This window comes from Phocoena sinus, chromosome 10, assembly GCF_008692025.1.
Source record: "Phocoena sinus isolate mPhoSin1 chromosome 10, mPhoSin1.pri, whole genome shotgun sequence".
In the NCBI taxonomy this organism is placed as follows: Eukaryota; Metazoa; Chordata; class Mammalia; order Artiodactyla; family Phocoenidae; genus Phocoena; species Phocoena sinus.
The window spans coordinates 61,511,246-61,537,338 of record NC_045772.1 but is presented as its reverse complement, the minus strand read 5'-3'; the positions used below and the strand labels follow the sequence as shown (position 1 = coordinate 61,537,338).

The 26,093-nt window shown below is 49.0% G+C and overlaps 2 protein-coding genes across 7 annotated transcripts; both read left to right on the top strand.

The window, feature by feature from the left end:
• Positions 1–3,292: 3,292 nt before the first annotated feature.
• Positions 3,293–24,113, top strand: KRT18 (keratin 18). 6 transcript variants are annotated; one of them, XM_032645011.1, is made up of 11 exons: positions 3,293–3,463; positions 4,467–4,602; positions 17,952–18,140; positions 20,020–20,060; positions 20,142–20,944; positions 21,716–21,798; positions 22,083–22,239; positions 22,792–22,956; positions 23,062–23,187; positions 23,369–23,592; positions 23,927–24,113. In XM_032645011.1, exons 5-11 carry the CDS (start codon positions 20,531–20,533, stop codon positions 24,045–24,047), a joined length of 1,290 nt encoding a protein of 429 aa, XP_032500902.1. In that variant the 5' UTR covers positions 3,293–3,463; positions 4,467–4,602; positions 17,952–18,140; positions 20,020–20,060; positions 20,142–20,530; the 3' UTR covers positions 24,048–24,113. The 6 variants fall into 6 exon arrangements, with proteins under 6 accessions (XP_032500902.1, XP_032500900.1, XP_032500899.1 ...); XM_032645009.1 differs by lacking the exon at positions 17,952–18,140 and having other exon boundaries at positions 3,295–3,463; positions 20,020–20,944; XM_032645008.1 differs by lacking the exon at positions 17,952–18,140 and having other exon boundaries at positions 3,295–3,463; positions 19,999–20,944.
• On the top strand, positions 10,530–10,901 carry LOC116760307 (cytochrome c oxidase subunit 6C-like). The gene has a single exon (XM_032645013.1). It carries the CDS (start codon positions 10,547–10,549, stop codon positions 10,772–10,774), a length of 228 nt encoding a protein of 75 aa, XP_032500904.1. The 5' UTR covers positions 10,530–10,546; the 3' UTR covers positions 10,775–10,901.
• Positions 24,114–26,093: the final 1,980 nt, after the last annotated feature.

The following is a 26,093-nucleotide window of genomic DNA, read 5'->3' as shown; positions in this document are numbered from 1 at the left end:
CTCCTACACAAACTCTCCACCTGGTTTCTTCACCAGACCCTCCTCCTCTCTGTCGCTCCAGCCTGGCTCCACTCCAAATACCTCCTACAGGAAGCCCTCCCAGACTTTGCCCTTCTGGCTTCTCCCCCAGTCTCCCAGCCTGGACTCTCACCTGGTCTCCCAGAGTTGGGCATGGGTCCAAGTACCCCCAATGATTTAGGAGTTTCCTTAAGGCAGTCATGACAGCTTTTAATCCTTACAGAAACTATGAAATAAGCAATATCTCCATTTTAGAGCTGAGGAAACTGAGCATCAAGGTTAAGAATAGCTTGTGCTCCAACAGTAGAATTGGGCCCTGTCTGCCTCCAAAGCCGGGTCTCGCCTCCCTGCGGTACACCTCCCTCTCTCTGTATCCCTTCAGGATAGTACCATAATGCCAGGCACTCCCTGCACCACAGACTTTTTTTCTTAATAAATTTATTTAGTCAGTTATTTTTGTCTGTGTTGGGGCTTCGTTGCTGCACACAGGCTTTCTCTAGTTGCGGTGAGCGGGGGCTACTCTTCCTTGCGGTGCACGGTGCGTGGGCTTCTCATTGCGGTGGCTTCTCTTGTTGCAGAGCACCAGCTCTAGGCACGCAGGCTTCAGTAGTTGTGGCACACAGGCTCAGTAGTTGAGGCACACGGGCTTAGTTGCTCCACAGCATGTGAGATCTTCCCAGACCAGGGCTCGAACCCGTGTCTCCTGCATTGGCAGGCAGATTCTTAACCACTGTGCCACCAGAGAAGCCCCCATAGACCTTTTATAATCCCATTTAATCCTCACAATTAAACCCATGAGGAAAGTACAGTTAGTCTTATTTACACATTAGGGTATGGAAGTTTAGAAACTTTCGACCCATTTTGTAAGGTCACACAGCACCTAAGTGTCAGGAACAGAATTCAACCCAACTCTTCAAGCTCCAGAACCCAGTTAGGTTTCCCAGTCCTGAGTCTAACCAGACACAGACTGAAAGACGCTGGAGATAGGAAGGCAAATTCTCCAGGCCAGCATGAAAGCTTTGACTCACATCAGCCAGCACCTCTGATAAAGGAAGATGACTTCCAGAAGGCCTGCAGAAGTTGCCCTGCTGATCTGGGGAGGCCTAGGAATCCCAGGACAGCTGAAAGCTGGCTCGCTGGCCAGCTGACTTCCTGGCTCCCCACACTTCCCACGAATCCTGTGAGTTGACACACCCTCAAGCCCTTTCACTTCTGCAAATTCCTATCACCACCTCCAAAGTGCTCTAGGTTTTGTCGTGAGAATTCATTTTTGTTTTGAGAATTGTTTTCAGCAATTCTTGGAACAATACGGACTAGCAGGAAAACATAAATTGGGGAATCAAATAACCTGGGCTCTCGTCTCAACTCAGTCTCTAAATTGCTGTGTGACCTTGGACAGGTCACTTCCTCTCTCAGAGCTACAGCTGTCTCATCTGTACAGTGAAGGAACAGTCCCATTTATTTCTAAAATTCCTTGAAATTACATTTTATTATTAATGACATTTAAATTCATTCAGTTTTTAGAACTTTGAACTTCCCAAAGTGATTGCAATGTCTTGGGGAAAGCATTAAGCTTGAAATCACACTGATTTGAGTGCTCAGCTTTTGTTCTCGCCTCTATAAAATCAATTACATGATGATAATATTTGCAAGAGATTTTCTTTGCCCCTGTGCAGTCCCCATATAGGACTATTGCTGTGATGGGTGAAAACGATAAGCTCTTCTCCAAGAATTCACCCTTCCCCCTGTCTTTTACCTCCCTCTCCTCCATTAAAGGGCTCCTTTGATAAGTCCACTCTCACCTGCTCTCCAGAGTCTACCTCACTGGATACCAACCCCTGAACAAAACAGCATCAGCTCCTTTAAGGAATACTTTCCTTTCAAAGGAGCATTCCCCCTTCCCTCTTCACTCATCTCTACTCCTATTATTCTGTTCCTTGGATTAGCCAGTCCTCCCTTCAGTCTAGCCTTTTCTCCCTTTCAATGTGGCACCAGCGATAGCATTTCAAAACTTTAGCCTTTTCATGCCTCCTCCTTCCTGCTGCAAGCCCTCAAGCCCTGAGCTGTCACCTATGAGCTTCTGACATGTCTACTATTGGGTCTCTTTGTGTTCTTTGTTACTTGGGTGCAATTCCATCTTTCTCTGTGCATCCCATCTTTCAAGGTGTGTAAAGTTCACTTTTTTCTCTGAGGGTGTAGGGGGTGGGGGAAGTCAACATGAATATATATATTTTTTTCCCCAAATCCAAAGTTTTTGTCAATATCCACAGTCTTTTTAAATTGAAGTATAGTTGCTGTACAATATCATATGTTACAGGTGTACAATATAGTGGGTCACGATTTTAAAACGTTATACTCCATTTATAGTTATTATATGGTTATATTTTAATGTAGAAAATGTGACCTGGATATAAAATGAAAATAAGTATTAAATTAAGTGGAAGTTTAATTTAAGAATTGAAAGGGAGAAAAGGCTAGACTGAAGGAAGGACCAGCTAAGGCAAGGAGTAGTAGTAGAAATGAGGGAAAAGGGAAGGGGAGATGCTTCTTTGCAAAAGGAGCTGTGCTGGGTCTCTTTTCACTCGGACCTCGAGTGGGGCAGGCCGGTCCAGAAGCCAAGGCCCAGAGGAGAGAGGGAGTGGCAGGCCTCAGGGGGACAAGAGCAAGGCGAGGCCTGGGTGGGAGGAGACCCCCTCAGGGGGAGGAGGTGCTGAGAAGCAGGTTTCTGAAAATAAATGGCGCTCAGACGCCTGAAATTCCTGGAAAAGACTGTGTAAGGCAGGGTCAGGCCCAGGAGGAATGCAGTTGGAGGTATGTCTGCACAGCCCACCATCTCACAGATAATGAGCCATAAACCTTATCTGCCCACCTCGGGAGAGCTGGGGGAACGATCTCACCATTCCCGGGAGCTCAGGCTGAGTCAGCCCAGGGGGTTGGGAGGATTTTGGGCCTGAGCCACATACCTGAGTCACCCCAGAGTGGGTGGTCCATCCGGAAATGAGGTAGGAGCTAAGGGGGGCCAGGATCACTGGTGCCACCACAGGTTGAGGGCCTCGATTCCTATCAACCAGCTCCCCACCCCCACCCCCGCCCCGGCCAGAAATTTCCCTCCCAAGAAAGTTATGTCCCAGGGCTGGACAGCACTGTATCCCAGGTAGCTCTCTGGGGTTCAAGACAGTGAAGTTCTTGTGGCCTGTGGGGTTTCGATCTCTCTGCCACCATGAACTACTTCTCCAGCTTTAAAAACCGCAGTTGACTCACCCTCTCTCTTAGAGGACAGGAGCAGGACCCAGAAGGGACCCAGATGGGATCCCGATCCTGTCCCCCTCTCCCCCTCCCACCTCTGAGCCAGGCCCTGGGTCCCGTGGAGGGAGGAGGCGGAAGGGGGCAGTGTTCCCGAGAAATTCTCCACCTCCCTGCGATGTTCCCTCCCTCCTTCTCGCAGGTAAGTGAGAAGGGCCCCCAGAGAAAGAGACGTGCTGCTGTGAATGCCCCCCTCCCTGCAGAGCTGCAGGGGAGGTGACCTCACTGCCTGCCTGAGGCTCCTAGACATGTAGGCTCTCTCCCTCTGGCCCAGCGCCCACCTCTACCTCCACGATGGACTCACTTTACTTTGCTCCGAGGTGTTTTCTCCCAGGGCCCAGGCAGACTGATCTTCTATGAACACCACTTGGAACCTGTCACTCCCCAGCTGAGCACTTCCCTTTGCCTTCAGAGTAAAAGTCAAGCTCCTCGGCCTTTCCTGCTTGGCACTAGCTGCCTCCCTGCCCCAGACCCGGGGTTCTGCCCATCCTGCCTACGGCCTTCCCTGAAAGCTGCACCTGCTGAACCCTTACCCTTGCAGCGCACCGTGTGCACTCTGCAAACATTTACTGAACGAAAACCACCCAGCAGGCACCTCCCTGCCGCCGTCACCACTGTGGGAAGTGGCCTCTCCCACAGAGACCCCAAGAACTGGCCTCATTACACCCTGGGCTGGGCCATATTTGTCTGAGCGCTCCTCCCTGACTGCAAACTTGAGCCACAGGCAGGCATCCAACAGGTGTTGAACACCGGCAAATGAGGCAGTGGTCCATATTCATCTCCTTTGATCTGCACGATAACCTTGGGAGTTAAGTATCATTATCCTTATTTACAGATGAGGAACCCGAGGCTTAGAGAAGTGACTTGTCCATCAAGTGGTAGTTGGGGCTCATACCAGGGTCCCCAGATTCCAAATCCAGGGCCCTCACACCAGCACCAAGGCACCTCCTCAAAAGCAGGGTTGTGTCTTACATGTTTCTGTTTCCCTTGGTACACAGCACGGGAATTTATTTGATTCACAGAATGAATGAATGAAGGACGGTTCTAAGATTCACTTCTATCCAGATGAATCACCTTCTCCACTCTGATCCGTATTCTTCTCCTCCACATTTGTTTTTTCTATCTTCTCCTCTCTCTCACCCTAGGCCTTAAGGATCCAGGAGAAACAAGGAAACAAGCTGTAATTTCTCACTGATTCCAGGGATTGGATCTAGGCCCCAGGAGAAACAGCCCAAAGGAAGACAGGAAGGCTCTTCCCTATACCCACCACCCAGCTTGATAGTGAGTTCCAGCCCTCTCCCTATCCCTCCCCAATTCTCACAGGACACAGGTGGAGCAGAAGGGAGCCTCAGGGCCAGCCAGAGAGCAGTGAGGGGGTGGAAAGGGGCCTAAATGCTGTGACTCACCATCCTTGTGCCTTCTGGGAAGCAGGGTGAGGGATACCTGGACGCTGGAAATTCCAACCCCTCCCCAGAGAGACACTTAGGTGTCCGGATAGGGAGAGGGAGAGCTCTGTTTACCCCAAACTAAGGGGCAACCATGGCAACGGAGGCCAGGGCCATCTGAGCAGGGAGCAAAGGTGAGGGCCCTGCTGACAGCCTGCCAATTGGGCTGTTTGCCCAGATCATGCGAAGTAGGCCTTCTCTGGCTGAACACCCCCTTGTGGGCACAGCCTGTCTTGAGAGCTGCGGAGGGAACGTCCTGAGGAAGCAGCCACCCATTTTACAGATACACAAATGCTCCCATCCCCTCCTCACCTCCTTCCTTGAGCCTTCTCTCTGGAGACCAGAGACAGACAGACAGGCAGACACTGAACCAAGGGGAGCTCTTGGCCTCTGTGCTGAGACAAAGAGGGAAGGGGGAGCTGAGGCAGCTGCTGGGAAGGGGCAGAATGGAGTTATCAGTCAAGGAAGGCTTCCTGGAGGAGGACAAGGCCAAACATAAGGAGGAGGGTGTCCAGGCTAAGGAAGAGACAGTGTCTCCTCAGCCAGTGTGAGACCAGATCCACCATCACTCTTTCCCCTCTGCTAGTCACCAGAATCGTAAACTCTTGGTACCCAAAGGGGTCCTCATGGCTGCCACCACCATCCTTAACAATGCCCCCCTCATCTGTTGTCTGTATCCATCCCCACCCTTTCCTCCCTCTTGGAGATGGAGGTGTCCCTCACTGTGCTCAGAGCCAGGCCCGCCACCTGCACTCTGAACTCTATCCCCTCAGAACCTCGCTGCATCAAGAACCATCTCTCTCTGGTCCTGCTCCCCCCAGCCCCATCCCTGGAGGGAATTTTCCCCTCTACCTGTATCCCTGCTCAAGGGCTTTTCTACTTTAAAAAAGCAAGGAAGAAAGGAAGGAAAGAAGGGAGGGAGGGAGAGAGGGAAGGAGGGAGGGAAATTTTCCTTGACCCTTGACCCCTCTCTCTCCTCTTCCCAAAAAAGAGGTCATGTTCATTCTCAATTTTCACCTCATCCTACCTACTCCCACCCCAGCCACCAGCCATGGAAACTTAAAACCACCCGTGATCAACTAAGAGCCAAATTTGGTCGACCTTTTCAAGCTTTCTCTTATCTGACCTCCCTGCAATATTGGACTGGACGCTACTGATTCACTCCTGAATCCTCTTTATCTACCCACCACTTGTATCCATAGCCCTTAATCTTTTTGGTGGACCATGTACACTTTTGAGACTCTAAGGCACCATCACAGATTGCCAGCATCTCTCGTATGCCTCAAGGGATTCATGTACTCAGGAAACCATCACAGAGGCCAGATTAAGAACCTCGGCCTTGAAAGTTAGTATCCCTGGGATGGGTGCCTTAACCTCTTCTGAACAATCCCATCCACTCCCAGGGATGATGGCTCCTGGACCCACATCTCCCAACTCTCAGGAGAGTTTCAGACCCATGTTTCCAACTGCCACCTGGATGTCTCACCCAAGTCGCAAAGTCAGTAGGTTCCAAACAGAAGGCATTGTCTAACACCACCCTCCTGGCCTTCCTTCCTCTCATAATCATTATCTGGTGGACAGCCTCACTGCCTCCAAAGCGAGAAAGCTAGGAGTCACCTGAAGCCCCGGGGATGGTACTATAACCTGCCTCACATGGTTGTTATGAGCCCAAATAATGTGATATGTGTAAAGCACATAGGATCATGCCTGGCACATCATAGGTACTCAGTAATTGTTAATTATTGTGGTTGCTATTCTTCCTTGTTCTTTCCCCTTATATCCAATTAGACACCAAGACCTAACTTCTAACTTCTAAATTTCCCTTGAGTCTATTTTCTTCCCTGTTTTTCCACTGATTCTCCCCTAGTCCAGGCATTCATGTCACTTGCCTAGATGATGGCAGTAATCTCCAGTCTTGTCCCTTCCTGTCTTTCCAAGACATACAGCTAGAATGGTCTTGCCAAAATGCAATTCTGACCATGGCACTTCCCTACTTCAAGCTTCAATGTCTTCCCAGTAGCCCACAGCCACTGGTGCATCACTAGGGAACTTGTTACAAATAGAGGCTCAGACCCCAACCCCCTGCAGACGTGGGTGGTACCTTGGCACATGTGATCATAGCACATTTCCTAATGTATCTGGTGCAAAATAAAATTGAGAAGCAAGGAAGGAAAAACTCTACAAGGCCTGAAATGTCCTCCTTGACCCAGCCCTCAGCAACCTTTCCCATTTCATCTTCTGCCTCTTCCTTTTCTCTGCTACCCATTGACTCTTTACATATTCGACAAGTATTTATTGAGCACCTAATAAGTGCAGGCACTAAGGACACAAGGGTGAGCAAAATAGACATGGCCCCTGGAGCTTATAATCTAGTTGGAGAGAATGATAATAACCTAATAATCACACTCAGGAAAATGTAAATATAAGCTGCTATACATTATTTTAACGAGAGGAACACAATCCTAAGAGAGTATATTGTAGAGCAACCTGACCTAAATTTGAAGGAGTTAGGGAAACTTCCCTGAGGAAGCAATACTTGAACTGAGATATGAGAGATGAGTAGATTAATAGAAAAGGCTGAATAAGGAGAAGAGAGTGATCTAGTTATAGAGAATTGCATGTGCAAAGGCCCCGGGTAAGCAGGAGTACAACATGTTCCACAAACAGAAAGAAAGTCAGTGTAGCCATATCAAGAGGGAGAAAAGGTACAGAGGGAGACTGCAGGGGTTGAGAGGGCCAGACCATGCAGGGCTTCATCAGCCACTTTAAGACTTGAGGTCTTTACCCTAAGAATAATTGGACCTAGTTAGATCTAATTAGCTTTAGAGAGGTGACTTCATTTGTGTGTGTGGTTTTTTTAATCGTGCCTGCTTGCCATGTGGAGAGCACATTAGACCAAAGTGGATTCAAGGACATCAGTAAACTAAGAGAGTAGGCTAAGCAAGAGATACTATAATGAAAACTTAGACTAGGATGATGATTATAGAGCTAGAGAGGAGCTGAAAGATTCAAGGGTCATTTAGGAGGTAAAGTGGACAAGATTTGATAATGGGCTGATATGGTGGTGGAGGGTGGGAAGTGTCAAGGATGACAACCCGGTTTTTGCCCTAGACACCTCTTTGGATGGTGATGCCGTTCCATGAGAAGGGGAAAATTAGAAGAAGGTCACACGAATATCCGACAAAATGGACTTCAAAACAAAGAATATATCTGGGATATGGAGGTACATTGCAGAATGACAAAGGGGCCAGTTCATCAGGAAGCTATAAGAATCCTAAATGTGTATGCACCCAACAACAGAGTTTTTAAAAACATAAAATAGAGGGACTTCCCTGGTTGTCCAGTGGCTAAGACTCCAAGCTCCCAGTGCAGGGTGCCTGGGTTCGATCTCTAGTCAGGGAACTAGATCCCACATGCTGCAACTAAGAGCCCGCATGCCACAACTAAGAGCCCACATGCCACATCTAAGAGCTCACACTCAGCAACAAAAATCCCGCGTGCCACAGCTAAAACAAGGCGCAGCCAAATAAATAAATTAATTAACTTAAAAAAAACATAAAATAGAAATTAAAAGAACTGAAAGGAGAAGTAGATTAATCCAAAATTATGCTTGGAGGCCTCAATATTCCTTTCTCAATAATTAATAAGACAAATAGAAAATCAGTAAAGGGCTTCCCTGGTGACGCAGTGGTTGAGAGTCCGCCTGCCGATGCAGGGGACGCGGGTTTGTGCCCCGGTCCGGGAAGATCCCACATGCGGCGGAGCGGCTGGGCCCGTGAGCCATGGCCGCTGAGCCTGCACGTCCGGAGCTTGTGCTCCGCAACGGGAGAGGCTGCAACAGTGAGAGGCCCGCGTACAGCAAAAAAAAAAAAAAAAAAGAAAAACTCTCAGCAAACTATGAATAGAAGGGAATTTCTTTGACCTGATGAAGAACATTTACAAAAAACTTAGGGCTAACATAATTTTTAATAGTGAAAGAATGAATGTTCTCCCCACAAGATCAGGACCAAAGCAAAGGTATTTGCTGTCTCACCACTTTTTTTTTTTTTTTTTTTTTTTTTTGGTACGCGGGCCTCTCACTGCTGTGGCCTCTCCCGTTCCGGGGCACAGGCTCCGGACGCGCAGGCTCAGCGGCCATGGCTCACGGGCCCAGCCGCTCCGCGGCACGTGGGACCCTCCCGGACCGGGGCATGAACCCGCGTCCCCTGCATCGGCAGGCGGACTCCCAACCACTGCGTCACCAGGGAAGCCCCTCACCACTTTTATTTAACATTGTAATGGAGGTGTTAGCTAGTGCAGTAAGTCAAGAAAAAGAAAATAAGGCATACAGACTGGAAAAGAAGAAATAAAGCTGCCTTTATTCACAAATGAAATGATATTCTATGTAAAAGGTTTCAATCTACAAAAAAGCTACTGGTGTAAGAGAGTTTAGCAAAGTTGCAGGCTAAATGATCAAGATACAAAATCAATCATATTTCTATATACTAGTAATGAAAAATTGGATATTGAAATTGAAAACACAGTATCATTAACAATCAGACTTAAAACATAAAATACCTTCCAATCAAGCAAAACAGGTACAAGATGTGTGTGCTGAAAACCACAAAACATTAATGAAAGAAATTAAAGAAGATCTAGAATGGTGAGATATACAAAGTTCATGCATTTAATGCAGTCCCAATCAAAATTCCAGTAAGCTTTTATTTAGAGATTGACAAACTGATTCTAAAAATTTATATAAACAAAGGGCCTAGACTAGCCAAAACAATTTTGAAAAAGAAGAAAGTTGAAGAACTCACACTACCTGGTTTCAAGACTTACCATAAAGCTACAGTAATCAAGACAGTGGGGTATTAACATAAGGATAGATATATACATCAGTGGAACATAAGAGCTCAGAAATAGACTCACACAATGGTACCAAAGTAAATCATTGCAGAAAATATAGTCTTTTCAACAAATCGTGCTGGAACAATTGGACATCCGCATGCAAAAAAAAAAAATTAACCTCAACCCGTACTTCATGTCATAGACAAGAATCAACTCAAAACAAAAAACCCAAAAATATCCAACTTCTAGAAGAAAACATAAGAAAAAAAACTTAGTGATCTTAGGTTAGGTAAAGATTTCTTAGAACACACACACACAAAAATAAACCATTAAAGAAAAATTTGACAATGGAATTTTACCAAAATTAAAAATGTCATCTATTCTAATGACACTGTTAAGAAAATACAAAAGTAGGGACTTCCTTGGTGGCACAGTGGTTAAGAATCCACCTGCCAATGCAGGGGACACAGGTTCAAGCCCTGGTCCACGAAGATCCCACAAGCCATGGAGCACCTAAGCCCGTGCGCCACAACTACCGAGCCTGCGCCTAGATCCCGTGCTCCGCAACAAGAGCAGCCACAGCAATGAGAAGCCCACATACCACAACGAAGAGTAGCACCCACTCGCCACAACTAGAGAAAGCCCTCACCCAGCAATGAAAACCCAACGCAGCCAAAAAATAAATTTATAAAAAAAAAAGAAAATACAAAAGTAAGCCACAGATTGGGAGAAAATATTTGCCAAACACATTAACTCAAACGAATCTTAGGCCAAAATGTAAAATCTAGAACCATAGGCCCCTGCCCGGGCCGCGCTCGCCGAAAGTCGGGATGCTGGCCCGCGTGCCGCGGCCTTCAGGCCCGGGTCACAAAGTGGGCCCTGTGGGACCTGCTGGAGTGTTCTTGATTGCGTGACCTTGAAATAGTCTGCTGTCAAGGAGAAAAACTACCATGGCTTCCAGTTCTTTGACAAAACCTCAGATGCGTGGCCTTCTGGCCAAGCGTCTGCGATTTCATATTGTTGGAGCATTCTTTGTCTCCTTGGGAGTTGCAGCTTTCTATAAGTTTGCTGTGGCTGAACCAAGAAAGAAGGCATATGCAGATTTCTACAAAACTTATGATTCCATAAAAGATTTTGAGGAGATGAGGAAGGCTGGTATCTTTCCGAGTGCAAAGTGATTTTGGAACATAAGGAATTTCTTTGGGTTGAGTTCCATGGAAGTTTGTCACTTACCTGTGTTCCTGAACTATGAACTACTAATACCTGGGCTAAGGAATAGTTTCTCATGATAAATAAACGATTAACCAAAAAAAAAAAAAAAAAAATCTAAAACCATAAATCTTCTAGGAGAAAACAGAAAAAAATCTTTGTGACTTTCACATAAGCAAAGATTTCTCAAATACAGCACCAGGGCATGATCCTTAAACTAAAAACTTGATAAAATGGACTTCTTCAAAACCAATAGCTTGGGCTTCCCTGGTGGCGCAGTGGTTGAGAGTCCGCCTGCCGATGCAGCGGACAAGGGTTCGTGCCCCGGTTCGGGAAGATCCCACATGCCGCGGAGCGGCTGCGCCCGTGAGCCATGGCTGCTGAGCCTGCGCGTCAGAAGCCTGTTGCTCCGCAACGGGAGAGGCCACAACAGCGGGAGGCTCGCGTACCGCAAAAAAAAAAAAAAACCAATAGCTTCTCCACAAGAGACACCATTAAGAAAATGGAAAGACAACTACAGACTGGAAGAAAATAGTTGTAAATCACATATATGATGAAAAACTTAAATCTAGATATATTTTTTTAAACTCTCGTAAATAAATAATAAAAAAGACAACCCAATATTTTTAATTTAATTTTATTTTTTTACTGAAGTATAGTATATTTACAATGCTGTGTCAGTCTCTGCTATACAGCAAAGTGACTCAGTTATACACATAGAGACATTCTTTTTTTATATATTCTTTTCCATTATGGTTTATCACAGGAGATTGAAAATAGTTCCCTGTGCTATACAGTAGAACCTTGTTTATCCATCCTGTATGTAATAGTTTATATCTGCTAATCCGACACTCCCAGTCCTTCCGTCCCCCAGCCCCTACCCCCTTGGCAACCACAAGTCTGTTCTCTGTCTGTGAGCCTGTTTCTATTTTGTAAATAGGTTCATTTTGCCATATTTTAGATTCCACATATAAGTGATATCATACGGTATTTGTCTTTCTCTTTCTGACTTACTTCACTCAGTACGATAATCTCTAGTTTCATCCATGTTGCTGCAAATGGTAATTATTTCGTTCTTTTTTATGGCTGAGTAGTATTCCATTGTGCATCTGTACCACATCTGTATCCATTCATCTGTTGATGGACGTTTAGGTTGTTTCCATGTTTTGGCTATTGTGAATAGTGCTGCTATGAACATAGGGGTGCATGTCTTTTTGAATTATAGTTTTGTCTGGTTATATGCCCAGGAGTGGGGTTGCTGGATCATATGGTAGTTCTATTTTTAGTTTTCTGAGGAACCTCCACACTGTTTTCCGTTGTGGCTGCACCAACTCACACTCCCACCAACAGTGCGGGAGGGCTCCCTCTTCTCCACTCCCTCTCCAGCATTTGTTATTTGTAGACTTTTTGATGATGGCCATCCTGACCAGTGTGAGGTGGTACCTCATTGTAGTCTTGATTCGCATTTCTCTAATAATTAGTGATGCTGAGCATCTTTTCATGTGTCTCCTGGCTATCTGTATGTCTCATTTGGAGAAATGTCTATTAAGGTCTTCTGTCCATTTTTTGATTGGGTTATTTGTTTTTTTCTTGAGTTGTATGAGCTGTTTGTATATTTTGGAGATTAAGCCCTTTTCTGTCTTATCATTTGCCAATGTTTTCTCCCATTCCGTAGGTTGTCTTTTCGTTTTTTTATGGACAACCCAATATTTTTTAATGGGCAAAAGATTCGCACTGACACTTCATCGAAGAAGAGATACAGATGGCAACAAAAGCACATAAAAAAGTTGCTCAACATCATTAGTCATTACGAAAATACAAATTAAAATGACAATGAGATATTACTATGCACCCGCCAGTAAAGCTGTAATTTAAAAAAAGAAAAACAATAGAAAGTGCTGGTGAGGGTGAAGAGCAATTGGAACCCTCATACATTACTGGTGGGAATGCAAAATGGTACAGTTACTTTAGAAAATAGTTTGAACACAATATTATAAATTAACTAAACTTCAATTGAAAAACAGTTTGGCAGTTTCTTAGAAAGTTAAACATGTACTTATCATACAACACACCATCTCATTCTTAGCTATTTTATCCAAGAAAAATGAAAACTTATATCCACACAAAGAACTGTGCACAAATATTGATAACACCTTTATTCATAATTACTAAAAACTGGAAACAACTCAAACACCCACGTACTAGTGAATGAACAAACTAATCGTGATACCGCCATACAGTAGAATACTGTACAGCAATAAAGAGGAACGAAGTGCTGATACATGCAATAACATGGGTGAAACACAAAAGCATTACGCTAAGTGAAAGAAGTCAGAGACAAAAGGTAACGTAGTCTATGATTCAATCTACGTGGCATTCTGAAAAAGGAAAAATCATTGGGGCAGATTGATGGTTGCCAGAGCTGGGGGTGGGGGAGGGAGACTGACTGTGAAGGAATGCAGTAGGACTTTCTGAGGTGATTAAATGTTTTCTATCTTGATTTATGGTGGATACAACTGTATCCATCTGTCCAAACCCATTGAACCGTATCCCTGAAAAGAGTGAACATTTCTCTCTGCAAATTGTACCTCAATAAATCTGAATTTTTTTAAAGAAAAAAAGATGCAGGAAGATCCAGCCTTACATCTAATAAGCTTGATTTCTTTGGGAATTCCCCAGCAGTCCAGCGGTTAGGAGACCACTCTTTCACCACCAAGGGTACAGGTTCAACCCCTGGTCTGGGAACTAAGATCCCACAAGCTGCACGGCACAGCTAAAAAAGATTTTTTAATAAAAAAGATTTCTTTGAAAACTCCAGCTGGGGACAATATCCAGTGACAGGCAGGAGATACATATCTGAAACTCAGAGGAGGTGACTCTGTTGGATACTGTAACAGATCACAATACCGTTCTATCTGTAAAGACTTCTCCTTGACCCCCTTGTCTCTCTAACAAGTTCTTGTTCATTTTTTTGAAGCTCTGCCAGAGCATTCCCTCCTTCTTGAGGTTCTCCACGATCCCAACCCTTCCACCTAAAATGTGAGCTCCGCAAGAACAACAACCTTATCTGGCTTTTCTTCGCTGTATCCCCAGAGCCTAGAACACGGCTGGCACATAACAGCTCCCTTACAAATTGTTAATGAACGGATGAATTATTCCCTCCTCTGATACTACTTTAGAACTTTTCATAGCACCTATCACATTGTATTTTTTCGGTCCGGTTATCTGTCCCCTCTAATCATCATCTCCTTGATTATTATTGTTTATTTTTATTTATCTCTGTATCCCCAGCTCACTGTAGAACTGAACTAAACTGAGAGACTTGAACCTCCATGCTGACGATTATTGCAGCAGAAGAAGGCAGGGGAGCACCTGCTATGCTCCAGGCCCTATCATGCACATTTAATTCCTGCAACAACAGATGAGGAAGCTGTAGCTCAGAGAAGCTTACTAACTTGGGCACCCGACTTGAACGAGGTCACTCAGCAGGCAAACAACAGAGCTAGAACACAGACTCAGATCTGCCTGACTCCAAAATCTATGCTCTTTTCCTGTCCTTTCTTTTCCTTAAGATCCTTAACTCCATGATTTTCAGCCACCCTTAAATGATATCATCTGCTCTGACCCCAAACTCCGACGATCCCCTCTCTGACATGCCACATCTCGCGCTCCCTTGTTTTCTAGACTGCAGCTGCCATCCATCATGTCAGCTCCCAAGCCCTGGACTCCTCTTCCTCTGAGGTCTTCTGGTTGTCTTTGCTTTCCCATTCAACCCACCCCAAGAGTCTATTTCAACAATGTTGTAAATCTAGATTCCGTTGCCTCTGAGTTTCCACCACTCCCTCCCGCTCATCTCTCAGCAAGAGATTCCCCCAGGATACAGATTCTCATGTGGTTGGTCTCATCATGGAGCCATGCTGTGTGACCTTCACTGGGACCTCAGAACCATTCACGTAGCCTCATGCACCACGGGTAGACCGTGTTACCTCATCACACGTGCCGCAGGCTCCTTCTGCCTCTGTCCTGCTCTTCCCATTGGTAGAGAGGCAGAAGCATGTAGAGGTTACGTATGACAAATCCCAGGTCTGCCACCTACTAGTACTAGCACTCTTCAGGTTTCTGCTGAAATGTCACTTCCCCTAGGCTCTTAGGCTGGGTTAGCAGTTGCTGCTATGGGCTTCCATTGGGCCCTGGACTTGCCGTGGCCCAGCACCAACCTCACTCCATTGTCATTGCTTGTTTAATCACTGATCAGCCTGGCTAAGCAGTACCATCCTGAGGACACCTTCCATCAACCTTGCTACCTACAACAGGGTATCACCCCATTTTCTCCTTTCCTTCCCTGACAAACCTTTTTTTTTTTTTTTTTAATTTTTTTTTTTTTTTTTTGCCATGCCATGCAGCTTTCAGGATGTTAGTTCCCCGACCGGGGATCGAACCTATGCTCCCAGCAGTGGAAGCATGGAGTCCTAACTACTGGACCACCAGGAAATTCCCTAAACTTCTTTTTTTTTTTGGCCACAACACACGACTTGTGGGATCTTAGCAAGGACTGAACCCGAACCCTCAGCCGTGAGGGAGCAGAGTCCTAACCACTGGACTGCGAGGGCATTCCCCCAAACTTCGTAAAAGAAAAGTTTACATTCTGCTTCCACTTAGCACCGACTCCTTGGCCTTTCAGCATCTGGCTTTGGTCTCCATCACTTTACTGGAAGTGCTCTGCTTCTCCACAGCCTCCTTGATCTCTGTGTGCATCTGTCCCTCCTTGAAACTTCTTCTTCTTGGCTTTCATGACAGCCCTCTCTCCTGGTCTCTTTCGGGAGCTGTCAGGAGTCTGGACCTCCTCTCCTCTCTCCTCTCTTTTCCCTCTGTCTCTTCCTCCTCTTCTTGCCTTGGGTCCCTCTATGCAGATTCTGCCCACTTTTTTTGTCTGATCTTTTTCCTTAGGCCATCTCATCCACACCAGGATTTCCCCCAGATCCTCTAGGGGCATGGCTCCAGACAGGGCTACCCCACCTGCCTGTGCAGGTCGGTCAGTGCACAGGCCAAGGAGACAAGGAGGAGGCTGACTTTGTCCAGTTTTTGCCAAGGCCCTGAGGGCTAGTCTTGGCTCCACAAGCTGCATTCCATACCCCACGCCTCTCTCAAGCTGTAGCCTTGCCTGTCTAGCTGCTCACAGGACAGTTTCCCCAGACATTGCTCGTAGATCTGCCTAGTTCAAAGCCAAAAGGAGAGAGACTGGTAGAGACGTGGCCATTGATGGGATGATTTTGAGATGGATTTTCAGCCACTCTACTTTTGCATTTCGCCCCCTTTTCCACAGACTCAGTTTTAGCTGCCCCTGCTCTTTGCCCAAATTGAAAGTAAAGAAATAGTGATGGGGAGGGAGCAGAAGGCTAGAGGGTAGTGAGAGCAAAATAAGGGACCTGGGAAGGCAAAGAGTAGATGGGGACAAACCAGACGAGAGAGGAAATGAACTGACTTCTTCAGCTGTCACAGCCCTTCCAGGCAGATTGTCTCATTTGATTCTCATGAAAGCTCTCGGAGTAGATGTAACTATTATCCTTATTCTACAGCTGAGGAGACCAAGGCAAGTAAATTTGCCCAAGGTCACCCAGCCAGCAGTGGGACCTCGAACCCGGGTCTTTTGACACCAAGTGCCACACTCATCCCTGTGTGCCACACACCTCTTGGCAGATTGGAAAGAGGTGATGGGCTGGGGGATGGCACTGAGGTAACGGGGTTGTACCAGAGGAGGGACCAGGAGTACCAGGGTCAGACGGGGGAAGGGGAAGGGGTCATAAGAATAGGAGAGGCCACGCCTGGTGGGTGAGAGCTGGCTTTGCCAGAGGAGACTGCAGGGGACCCCAGGGAGCTGAGGGGACTCTGGAAGGGCCAGATTTCCTGGAACCCTCTCTGAGCTTTATCGCTGGAGATTCCTGGGCAGCTACATGTTCTTCATGATCTTTCCTTCCTTTATCCCTGGAAAATAACCCAGGATACAAGCCCAGCTGAAGCAATGATATAAAAGTACAGAACATTCTTTGACCTTCCCAACCCTGGGGGAAAGGGCCTGGCCCGAACCCTCAGAACCCCTCCCCCAGTCTACACTAGACAGGCAGGTCCAGGTTCTCCAAATGGGGCAGGGACCCTTCCAGAGACATTCCCAAAAGTCTTGAGGGATTCAGACTGGGCCTTGCTCCCAACCCAGCTGCCACCCCCATCATCCCACCTGCCTCCACAGCCTACCTAACCACACCCCTCGGCCCCCCTTTTCATTAATTGTTTAAATCAAAATCATTTATGGAGCTCTCGCTACATGCCAGACTCAGGGCTGAGCAAGAGGAATTCCCACCCCGCCCCCACACCCCTTTCCCTTGGGTCTCGCCCCTTCCTCCCTCTGTGTGTTCTCTTCCTCAGAGGCTCTGCCCCTAACTCAGTAGCCCTTGGGGTCCTCCTGTGGGAGGTCCGCTGGCACGCTGGGCCCTGCACTGAGGGGAGCTGAGGGGAGCCTCCCAGGCCAACCTCTCAGCCGCCTTGCTGTCCCCTACTGTTCTCACTAAAAAGACCTCTCACTGCCCGCAAGACACTCACACCTTTGGAAGGTCCTTTCCGGAGTCGTTCTCAATCCTTCAACCCTTGGAGACGATGGTGAGAATCCGACTCCCGCCCCCGCCCTCCCCCGCCCCCTGCTGTCTGGTCTATAGACCCCAACCGTCACACTTCAGTTGCTATCCTAAACAAGCCCTTCCTCAGGGTTGGGTACAAAATTTACAGACTAAATGATAAAGCAAAGCCTAAAGGGCTCCAGGCCCCCACGATCCCCCAATCCCTTAATCTCCCCACTATCTAGTTCTCCCAGGGCTGTGGCTCCAGCTCTCCAAGGGAGAGTGTAGGGAAGGGGGAGGAAAGAGCTGACCCGCCCCCTCTTATCAGGGTCATCTCGGAGTTTACTCAGTAGTTAAACCTGTCTCTCAGGTTCCCAGCTCCCCCTCAGCAGGACACCGGAACACAGGGCAGGATGGGGGTGGGGGACCATTTCCCCTCCTTCAGGACCCCCCTCTGCTGAGCTCCTTTACTCGACTCGCCTTCTCATCTGTCTTTGTTCTGGCCTCTCACCGGGACCCTTCCTTCCTCCTACTCCAGGGACCGGCCTCACCATCGCCCATCCCACCACCACCCCAGAGCCCCAGTGCTGGGAACCTGGGGGCCCGAAACTCCCCCCTCACACCCCCTCCCCAGCTCTCCCAGAGGCTCTCAGAAGAGTGAAAAGGCCCTGAATCACAGAGGAATCTGGATGTGGTGGAAAAGGGCAGCTGGTGCTGGAAACCTGAGGTCGGTATTTGCCCCGATGCTGCAAGAGGTCAGGAATGCGGCCACTAACATCAGCTACAGGAGATAAGACCTGGCTGGCAGCTCTCCTCCTCCAGCCCCAGACAGTGCCTTCCTCCCCAGGCCCCAAAATGTCCCAAGCAGTTGGAGTGGGGCAGGAGTCACAGAAAGACCTGGAAAGGAGTTTAGATAAGAATCCTTAGATCTGGGCCTGATCCCTGTTGGAATTCAAAGTCCCCCAAGGGTGTTAAGTGACTTAGAAAGAGTCCTTATATCGTGGAGACATCTTTACAATTACACTGACCCCCTCACAGCTGCCCTCCTGGAGATTTACTCCCCAGTAAGTAAGTAGCATTTGTTCAGTGAATAAGTGAGTAATAATTAACATGCATATCAATTGCCACCCAAGGAGATAGACTGGACAGGCTTTCTTCTCCTTTTACCAGTGAAGAAACTGAAACACAGAATTAAGTGACTTCCCCAAGGTCACACAGCTGGCAAAGCCCACAGATTGTCTGACTTCAAGTTTAGCAAAAACAGCAAAAGCAATACATCACATCTGTAACCTCTACACCTTATTGTGCAATTCTGCACAACATGGCAATCCTGGAACTTCATGGGGGAATGTGAAGGTGAAAGCAGGAGAAACCCCTTTGACTGGCTGGCACTTCTAAGCTCCCAGAAATCCTCCATGCAAAACTAGTGGGCATTCATTTGTATGCTAATTTGCATGCCATTTGCCTTTTGACCTTCAGCAGGCCCTGACCCTCCCCTGGCCAGCTCCCACCCTGACCTGCTCCTAGCCAGCTCCCTTTGGGTGCTGAGGGGCTTTCCTCACCAGAAGGTGCCAGGCCTGGGATGATCCAGGGCCAAGCCCCTCATCTGAGCAGTGCCTCCCCTCTGTCTGGTCCGTTGACCTAGCTACTCCTGGGGCCCCTCCTCTTCCCATTCCTCCTCTCCCATCTGCCTTCACCTCTTCAGTTCAGCTGGCAGCTCCATAAGAATCGATAGGTCCTCCCCAGAGCGAAGAGCGCAGACAGGTGTGTAATGCCAGGCCCTGCCAGACAAATGAGCTGCTGGTGGCAACAGACTTGAACGCCCAGTACCCCAGGATTCCTCCAGCTCATTCAGCAGAGGGCCACCACCCAGCTTCAGGGGTGAAGGGAGCAGGGGGAACTTCCCTACGTCCATCCTTCTCACCCATATCCTGACATAAGCTTCCTGGAGGAGGCAGCCCCCTGGGGACAGGCTTGGGATCCAGAGAGCCTTTGGAGGAGAGGCAGGGGAAGGAGGGGGCCTGCCGAACAGTCCTAGTAAGGAGGGAGAAAGGGCTGGCCACCAGTGCTGAGTCTCGGCCAGAATGTTTGGAGGTGTGCGTGTCTGTCCTCTCAGGCCCCGTAACAAATGGGACACATGACAGTCTCCATGAGGGATTATTGGTCTCTTTCCACTGCTGCTCTCCCAGCAACTAGAACAGGGCCTGGTGCACAGTAGATGCCCAACAAATATGTCGAAATGTAAGTGCTCAGAAATATTTGTTTACCCAGGGTGTGGGTAAGGCTGATACGCAGGTGTGTAGAGGTGAGGACTCCTGTTCAAACCGCAGTGCTTGAGGAAGGCCAGGCCTCAGTGGCAGTGGGCTGAGGGATGGGGAGGGAGTGGGAAGGTTCAGAGTGAACATAATTGGTGAGTATGCGTTTCTGTGGGTAATTGACGATACACGTGCATAGGATAGGGGCTGAGTGTGTGCTAGGGAACAAGTGCAGGAGGACACGATTGGGAACCAAGTGTGTGTGTGGGGGGTCGAGTGTAAACCAGCAGACTTGAGGCTCAGAATCGCGTTTCTCTTCCTCTTCTCCAGCCCCCAACTTTTCTTCCCCAGGACTCCTAGGGTTCCGGGATTCCCCAAGATGCCCCCTGCAGGTGAGAACTTGGGCTGCAGCTGAGGACAACGACGGAGACTCACACCCGACCCCAACACTCATCCCCCAAATTCTCAACCAGGCCTGTACCTCCCCTACCTGGGGGAGGGGGGGTACCATGACGTCATTTCCTGCCCTGAAGTCCCAGCTGCCAGAGCCAACTTCACCTGCTGCCCACGGCTGTCCCGGCCCCACTCACTCACCGCCACCCTGGGGGCTGGAGGGTGACCTTGGCAGGACGGTGCTGAGGGGGCGGGGAAAGGCTGGGGAGGGTCAGGAACCTGTGGCGCAGGCTTCCGCGCTTCCGCGGCGACTCTGGTGGCGGAGGCGGGGCCTGTCGGGGGGCGGGTTCCCACCGGGGCGGGCTCTCACCCACCCCCTCCCTGAGAGCTATAACTTGAGTTGTGGACCTCACACACTCCACGGCCCAGCACCTGAGTCCTGGCCTCGCTCTTTCCTCGCGGAACAAACATGAGCTTCAGCGCCCAGTCCACCTTCTCCAGCTACCGGTCCCTGGGCTCCGCGCAGTCACCTGGCCACGGGGTCCGACCGGTCAGCAGCGCTGCCAGCGTCTATGCAGGCGCCGGGGGCTCGGGCTCCCGGATCTCCGTGTCCCGCTCCACCAGCGTCCGGGGCGGCTGGGGGTCCGGGAACCTGGGCGCCGGGATGGCCGGGGGTCTGGTGGGTGTAGGGGGCATCCAGGGTGAGAAGGAAACCATGCAAGACCTGAATGACCGCCTGGCCTCCTACCTGGAGAGGGTGAGGAGCCTGGAGGCCGATAATAGGAGACTGGAGAGCAAAATCCGGGAACACCTGGAGAAGAAGGGACCCCAGGTCAGAGACTGGGGGCACTACTTGAAGACCATCGAGGACCTGAGGGTTCAGGTAAGGGGACATGGAGGGAGCAGCCCCAACTCCCAGCCACGTTTGACCCTCCAGTTATCCACTCCCCTCTTCCTCTCCCTCCCCCAAGGATAGGAATTTTAGTAGGGTGGGGTGCATGCACTCCTTCCCCTTGTCTATCTCCCGCCCCGCCCCCAACTCCACCCGCAGAAGGTTAGGAATGCCCCGAACTTCCATAGACAATGCCCCTGGTCACAGGGACCCCAAGGGTGGTGAATGGGCACAGGAGGGCCGAGTGGGAAGAGGAGGGGGGAGCTTCGCAGAGGAGTGGACAGCAGAGAGGGAGGTGAAACAAGGCTCAATAAAGAGGGCCCAGACACTCTGGCTTCTGGTGGAGAGGGGACAATTGGAGGGGTTAAGCAGATGTGGCTATAAGGCTGAGTCATCTGGGAGTAAACAGGAGGCCCACCGGTGGGGCGGGGGTATGCTGAGCAGGTGCACTAGGAAAAATGCTGGGAGAGGGCCAGGGAGAGGGCGGTTTAGTAACTGCTCACTTCCGGGCTGGCCAGCCAGCAGAGGCCTAGAAGGAAGGGCAGCAGGAGACTGGGAACGCTGGGATTTGAGACTCCAGGAAAGGAGGGAACAGCGTGAGGGGGCACAGGTAGAAGGGGATAGGTATACAAGGAAAGTCTCTGGTTATTCCAAGGGCTAGGAAGGTTTTTTCACTGAGACACATGACACCCTCCACACACTCAGCCCACCCCATCACTGACTTCCCATTCATGGAGCGACCTCTCTCTACAATCCCCCCAGATTTTTGCAAGCTCTGTGGACAATGCCCGCATCGTCCTGCAGATTGATAATGCCCGTCTTGCTGCTGATGACTTCAGAGTCAAGTAAGGCTGGGGGCTAGGAAGCTGGGGTCCGTTAGGGGGCTCTTGTTCAGCTGTGGGTAGAGCTGGGTGGATGAGAGTAAGGCTCCATCAGTTTATTCTTCACGTAACCCAGTGTAAGAACACTGTCCCCCAAGTGCCAGGAACAGTGCTCAGAGGATTACTGCCTGATTTCTGAATCAGGTGGCTGGTTTGCAGTGGGCATGGGGCTGCTCTTAGTAGGTGGCGTGGGTTGAGAAGGTTCAGGATCAGAGACGGGGCCCTTCCAATCACCTCCACTCCCACAGGTATGAGACAGAGCTGGCCATGCGCCAGTCTGTGGAGAGTGACATCCACGGGCTCCGCAAGGTCATTGATGACACCAATGTCACCCGGCTGCAGCTGGAGACTGAGATCGAGGCTCTCAAGGAGGAGCTGCTGTTCATGAAGAAGAACCACGAGGAGGCAAGCAGGGGACCCTGGCCAAGCCAGGAACCAAGGGACCAAGATGAGTCTGGGCCAGGGACTAGACGGAGCAGGCCGCCTGCAAGCCGCCTTGCAGGGGAGTTTAGGACTACCAGCCTGAGGGCTTCTTCATCAGACTGTTGCCACGCTCGGTGGGTCACCTGAATTAGAGTGTGATGAGGTCAAAAGGCCATGGGTGAGAGGATGAGATGAGGACCACAGTGGAAACAGCTAGCAGTAGAAGTGAGACCTGATGGAGGAGGTGAGGGAGGAAGGTACAGGGAGCAGGTTTGTAGATGGAGGGACAGGGTGAAGCGAGGAGAGAGAAACCACCACCTGTCAGTGACAAGCATGGCGTTGACAGCTGGCATCTTAGCCATCTGGAGTAGAAGGCCCAGAACTGGCAACACCCAGAGAGCAAAGTCAAGAGATTCCCCTGTTCTGTTCTCCAACTGATCCCATAGGCCTCCTGGAAGAGGCAGTCACAGGTGAAGAGGCTTCCTGGAGCTCTGACCCTGAGCACCTCCTCACTTTTGTCCCTTTCTCCTTTAGGAAGTAAAGGGTCTACAAAACCAGATTGCCAACTCTGGGTTGACCGTGGAGTTGGATGCCCCCAAAGCTCAGGACCTCAGCAAGATCATGGCAGACATCCGGGCCCAGTATGACGAGCTGGCTCAGAAGAACCGAGAGGAGCTGGACAAGTACTGGTCCCAGCAGGTACACGAGGGAGAGGGATGGATGCCAGGCTAAGCACAAGAGGCACGAGGGTGCGGGAGGGAGGCCGACAGAAGGAGGTACCTGAGGACCATATCCCCCCCGCAGATTGAGGAGAGCACCACAGTGGTCACCTCGCAGACCGCTGAGATAGGAGCTGCTGAGATGACACTCACGGAGCTGAGACGCACCGTCCAGTCCCTGGAGATCGACCTGGACTCCATGAGAAATCTGGTGAGAGCCCTCGGTGCCTTTCTCTCAGAAAGAGTTGTTTCTCTCTGTATTTTCCACTGCTTCTACTCACTACCCTAGTACCTGGCAAACAGTAGGCACTCAAAGTTTCAAAGAGGGCTGAAAGCTGCAGAGACTCTCCCTCCACCCTGTCTCACCCGACCCTCTCCCTATGCCCCTGCAGAAGGCCAGCCTGGAGAACAGCCTGAGGGAAGTGGAGGCCCGCTATGCCATGCAGATGGAGCAGCTCAATGGGGTCCTCCTGCACCTGGAGTCGGAGCTGGCCCAGACCCGGGCGGAGGGGCAACGCCAGACCCAGGAGTACGAGGCCCTGCTGAACATCAAGGTCAAGCTAGAGGCTGAGATCAACACCTACCGCCGCCTCCTGGAAGATGGGGAGGACTTCAAGTGAGTGGGGCTCTCCTCGGTATAAGCTGGGGTCAAGCTACCACTTCTCCCCAAAGCCTGAGCTTTTGTAAACCCCCCATGTGCCTGTTCATTGGTACCCACTGAGCACTGCGCTGGTGCTCTGCGCGTGCCCCGAGAAGAGAATAGACTAAATATTGCTCCTAGCCGTTCTTGGAGCACAGGTGGAATTTGGCCTTCAGTTTTCCTCTTATGGAGGAAGCAGCGAAGGGGAACTGGGACATGCAGGCGGGGATCGGGAGGCTTTTCTCCACTTCCCTTGTTTCTCTTTTCTCTGCGGTGCTGTTTATAACTGGGGCTTTGTCTTCTGTTACAGTCTTGGTGACGCCGTGGACAGCAGCAACTCCATGCAAACCATCCAGAAGACCACCACCCTCAAGTTCGTGGACGGCAAAGTGGTGTCTGAGACCTCAGACACCAAAGTGCTGAGGCATTGAGTCAGCAGAAGCAGGGTGCCCTGGGGAGCAAGAGGCCAATAAAAGTTGAGACGTTGCTGCATATCACTTTGTGTCTTCCGTGGCTGATTTCATACTGCGAGCGGCTCATTTCATACTGCGAGCGTACGAATGCCCTGACTCCATAGTCCTATCTCTCTGATCAGGCAGAAATCGCCTCTGAGCCCAGAGGTTGCATACGGGTTGGGGAGTGGGCAGAAGAAGGGTCTGGGTTCTTGGAAACACCTTCTCAGAGAAGAAGAAGGGAGCCAGTAGATGGGATGGGCCAACAACAGTGGGGAAAATTACAATAGAATTGTGAATCTTAACCTTAAAGAAAACTGATCATAAAACCCCCACCTGACAGGTGCTCCTTAGTAGAAATCTGAGCCTGAGAAGGAAGTGGAGCCAAGGACAGGGCAAAGGAAAGGGGAAGAGGCGAGACCAGAGCACAACTGGCCCTCCCCATCCCTGCCGCCCTGCACCCATGACCCACGGCCCAGTACTTCACCCCACACACCCTTCCCACACTCAGCCCCAAATCAGTGGTCCCCTGTGCTCTGCTAATTCATTTAATTGAGAATGGGATATGATTTTTAGAGTCCTAGAGGTCTGGCTAGAATTGGAGTAAAGGCAATCATGGCCGGTGAAGGACTAGTCTACACCAGTGGTTCCCATCTAAGTAAGTGGTACCCTTAAGTAACCACCCACTTGGGTAATAATGAACACTTCCAGTTCTGTGCTTTTGTGTGTGTGTGTGTGTGTGTGTGTGTGTAAGTGGTTTTCTTGTAAATAATTGCAATAATAATTATTACCCTGTTAATTGCTACTATGCATTGAAAGTTTGCTTCATGCTTGGTCCTTGGCCAGGTTATTTCATGTAATGCATGATCATCCCAATGGAGTAGGTATTATCCCATTTTTTTTTACATTATATAGACATTATATATATATATATTTTTTTTTTTGCGGTACTTGGGCCTCTCACTGTTGTGGCCTCTCCCGCTGCGAAGCACAGGCTCCGGACGCGCAGGCTCAGCGGCCATGGCTCACGGGCCCAGCCGCTCCGCGGCATGTGGGATCCTCCCGGACCGGGCACGAATCCGTGTCCCCTGCATCGGCAGGCGGACTCTCAACCACTGCACCACCAGGGAAGCCCTAGACATTATTTTTTCATATTCTTTCCCATTATGGTTTATCGCAGGATATTGAATATAGTTCCCTGTGCTATACAGTAGGACCTTGTTGTTTATCCATCCTGTATATAATAGTTTACGTCTGCTAATCCCACACTCCCAATCCATCTCTCACCCGCCACCCCCCAACCCCCACCTTGGCAACCACAAGTGTGTTCTCTATGTCTGTGAGTCTGTTTCTGTTTTGTAGATAGATTCATCTGTGCCATATTTTAGATTCCACATATAAGTGACATCATATGGTATTTGTCTTTCTCTTTCTGACTTACTCCACTTAGTATGATAACCTCTAGTTGCACAGTTCTGTGCTTTTGATTGGAAGTGTGTCATCTAGTAGTGAAAACAAAGGATGTCTAAAACTAATACGCTTTGATTGGAATGATAATTTATCTTTTTAAGTTAAAAAGTATAAAAAACAAGCACAAAGTACAAAAAGAAAGAAGGAAAGAAAATTAAATATGTCCCATTCCACTCCCCAGAGGTAACCACCGTAAAATAATTTCCTAAGCTAGACATATACAAACACATTTTATTGTACGTATGCAGGCTCATACTCTTCATCTTGATTTCTTAAACTCTGCTTTCTTCATTTCGCAGTATAATTTGGACACCTTTCTGAATCAAAATATGTAGACTTACTTTTTTATTTTACCCAGATGAGTGAATTTGGAATTTCTTCTACCTTCATGTGGAATCCGTATGCGTATTCCATTTACTGTAAGGATATTGTTAGCCCAATATTGAGGGGGGAAAATGCAGAATTGTAATGATTATGCATTCTGTCACCTCCCCCGTTTCAGTGCCAATTTCAATTAATTTTTTCCTACCCATTGTCCAGTTGAATGTTTATACC

What these genes read in the sequence shown, in the direction of transcription:
- KRT18 (XM_032645011.1), top strand. Translation starts at nt 20,531, where the DNA reads ATGAGCTTCAGCGCCCAGTCCACCTTCTCCAGCTACCGGTCCCTGGGC. An exon ending in TGAAGAAGAACCACGAGGAG is followed by an intron (nt 22,240 to 22,791) that starts GCAAGCAGGGGA and finishes TTTCTCCTTTAG; the next exon opens with GAAGTAAAGGGTCTACAAAA. An exon ending in GAAGATGGGGAGGACTTCAA is followed by an intron (nt 23,593 to 23,926) that starts GTGAGTGGGGCT and finishes CTTCTGTTACAG; the next exon opens with TCTTGGTGACGCCGTGGACA.
- LOC116760307 (XM_032645013.1), top strand. Translation starts at nt 10,547, where the DNA reads ATGGCTTCCAGTTCTTTGACAAAACCTCAGATGCGTGGCCTTCTGGCC.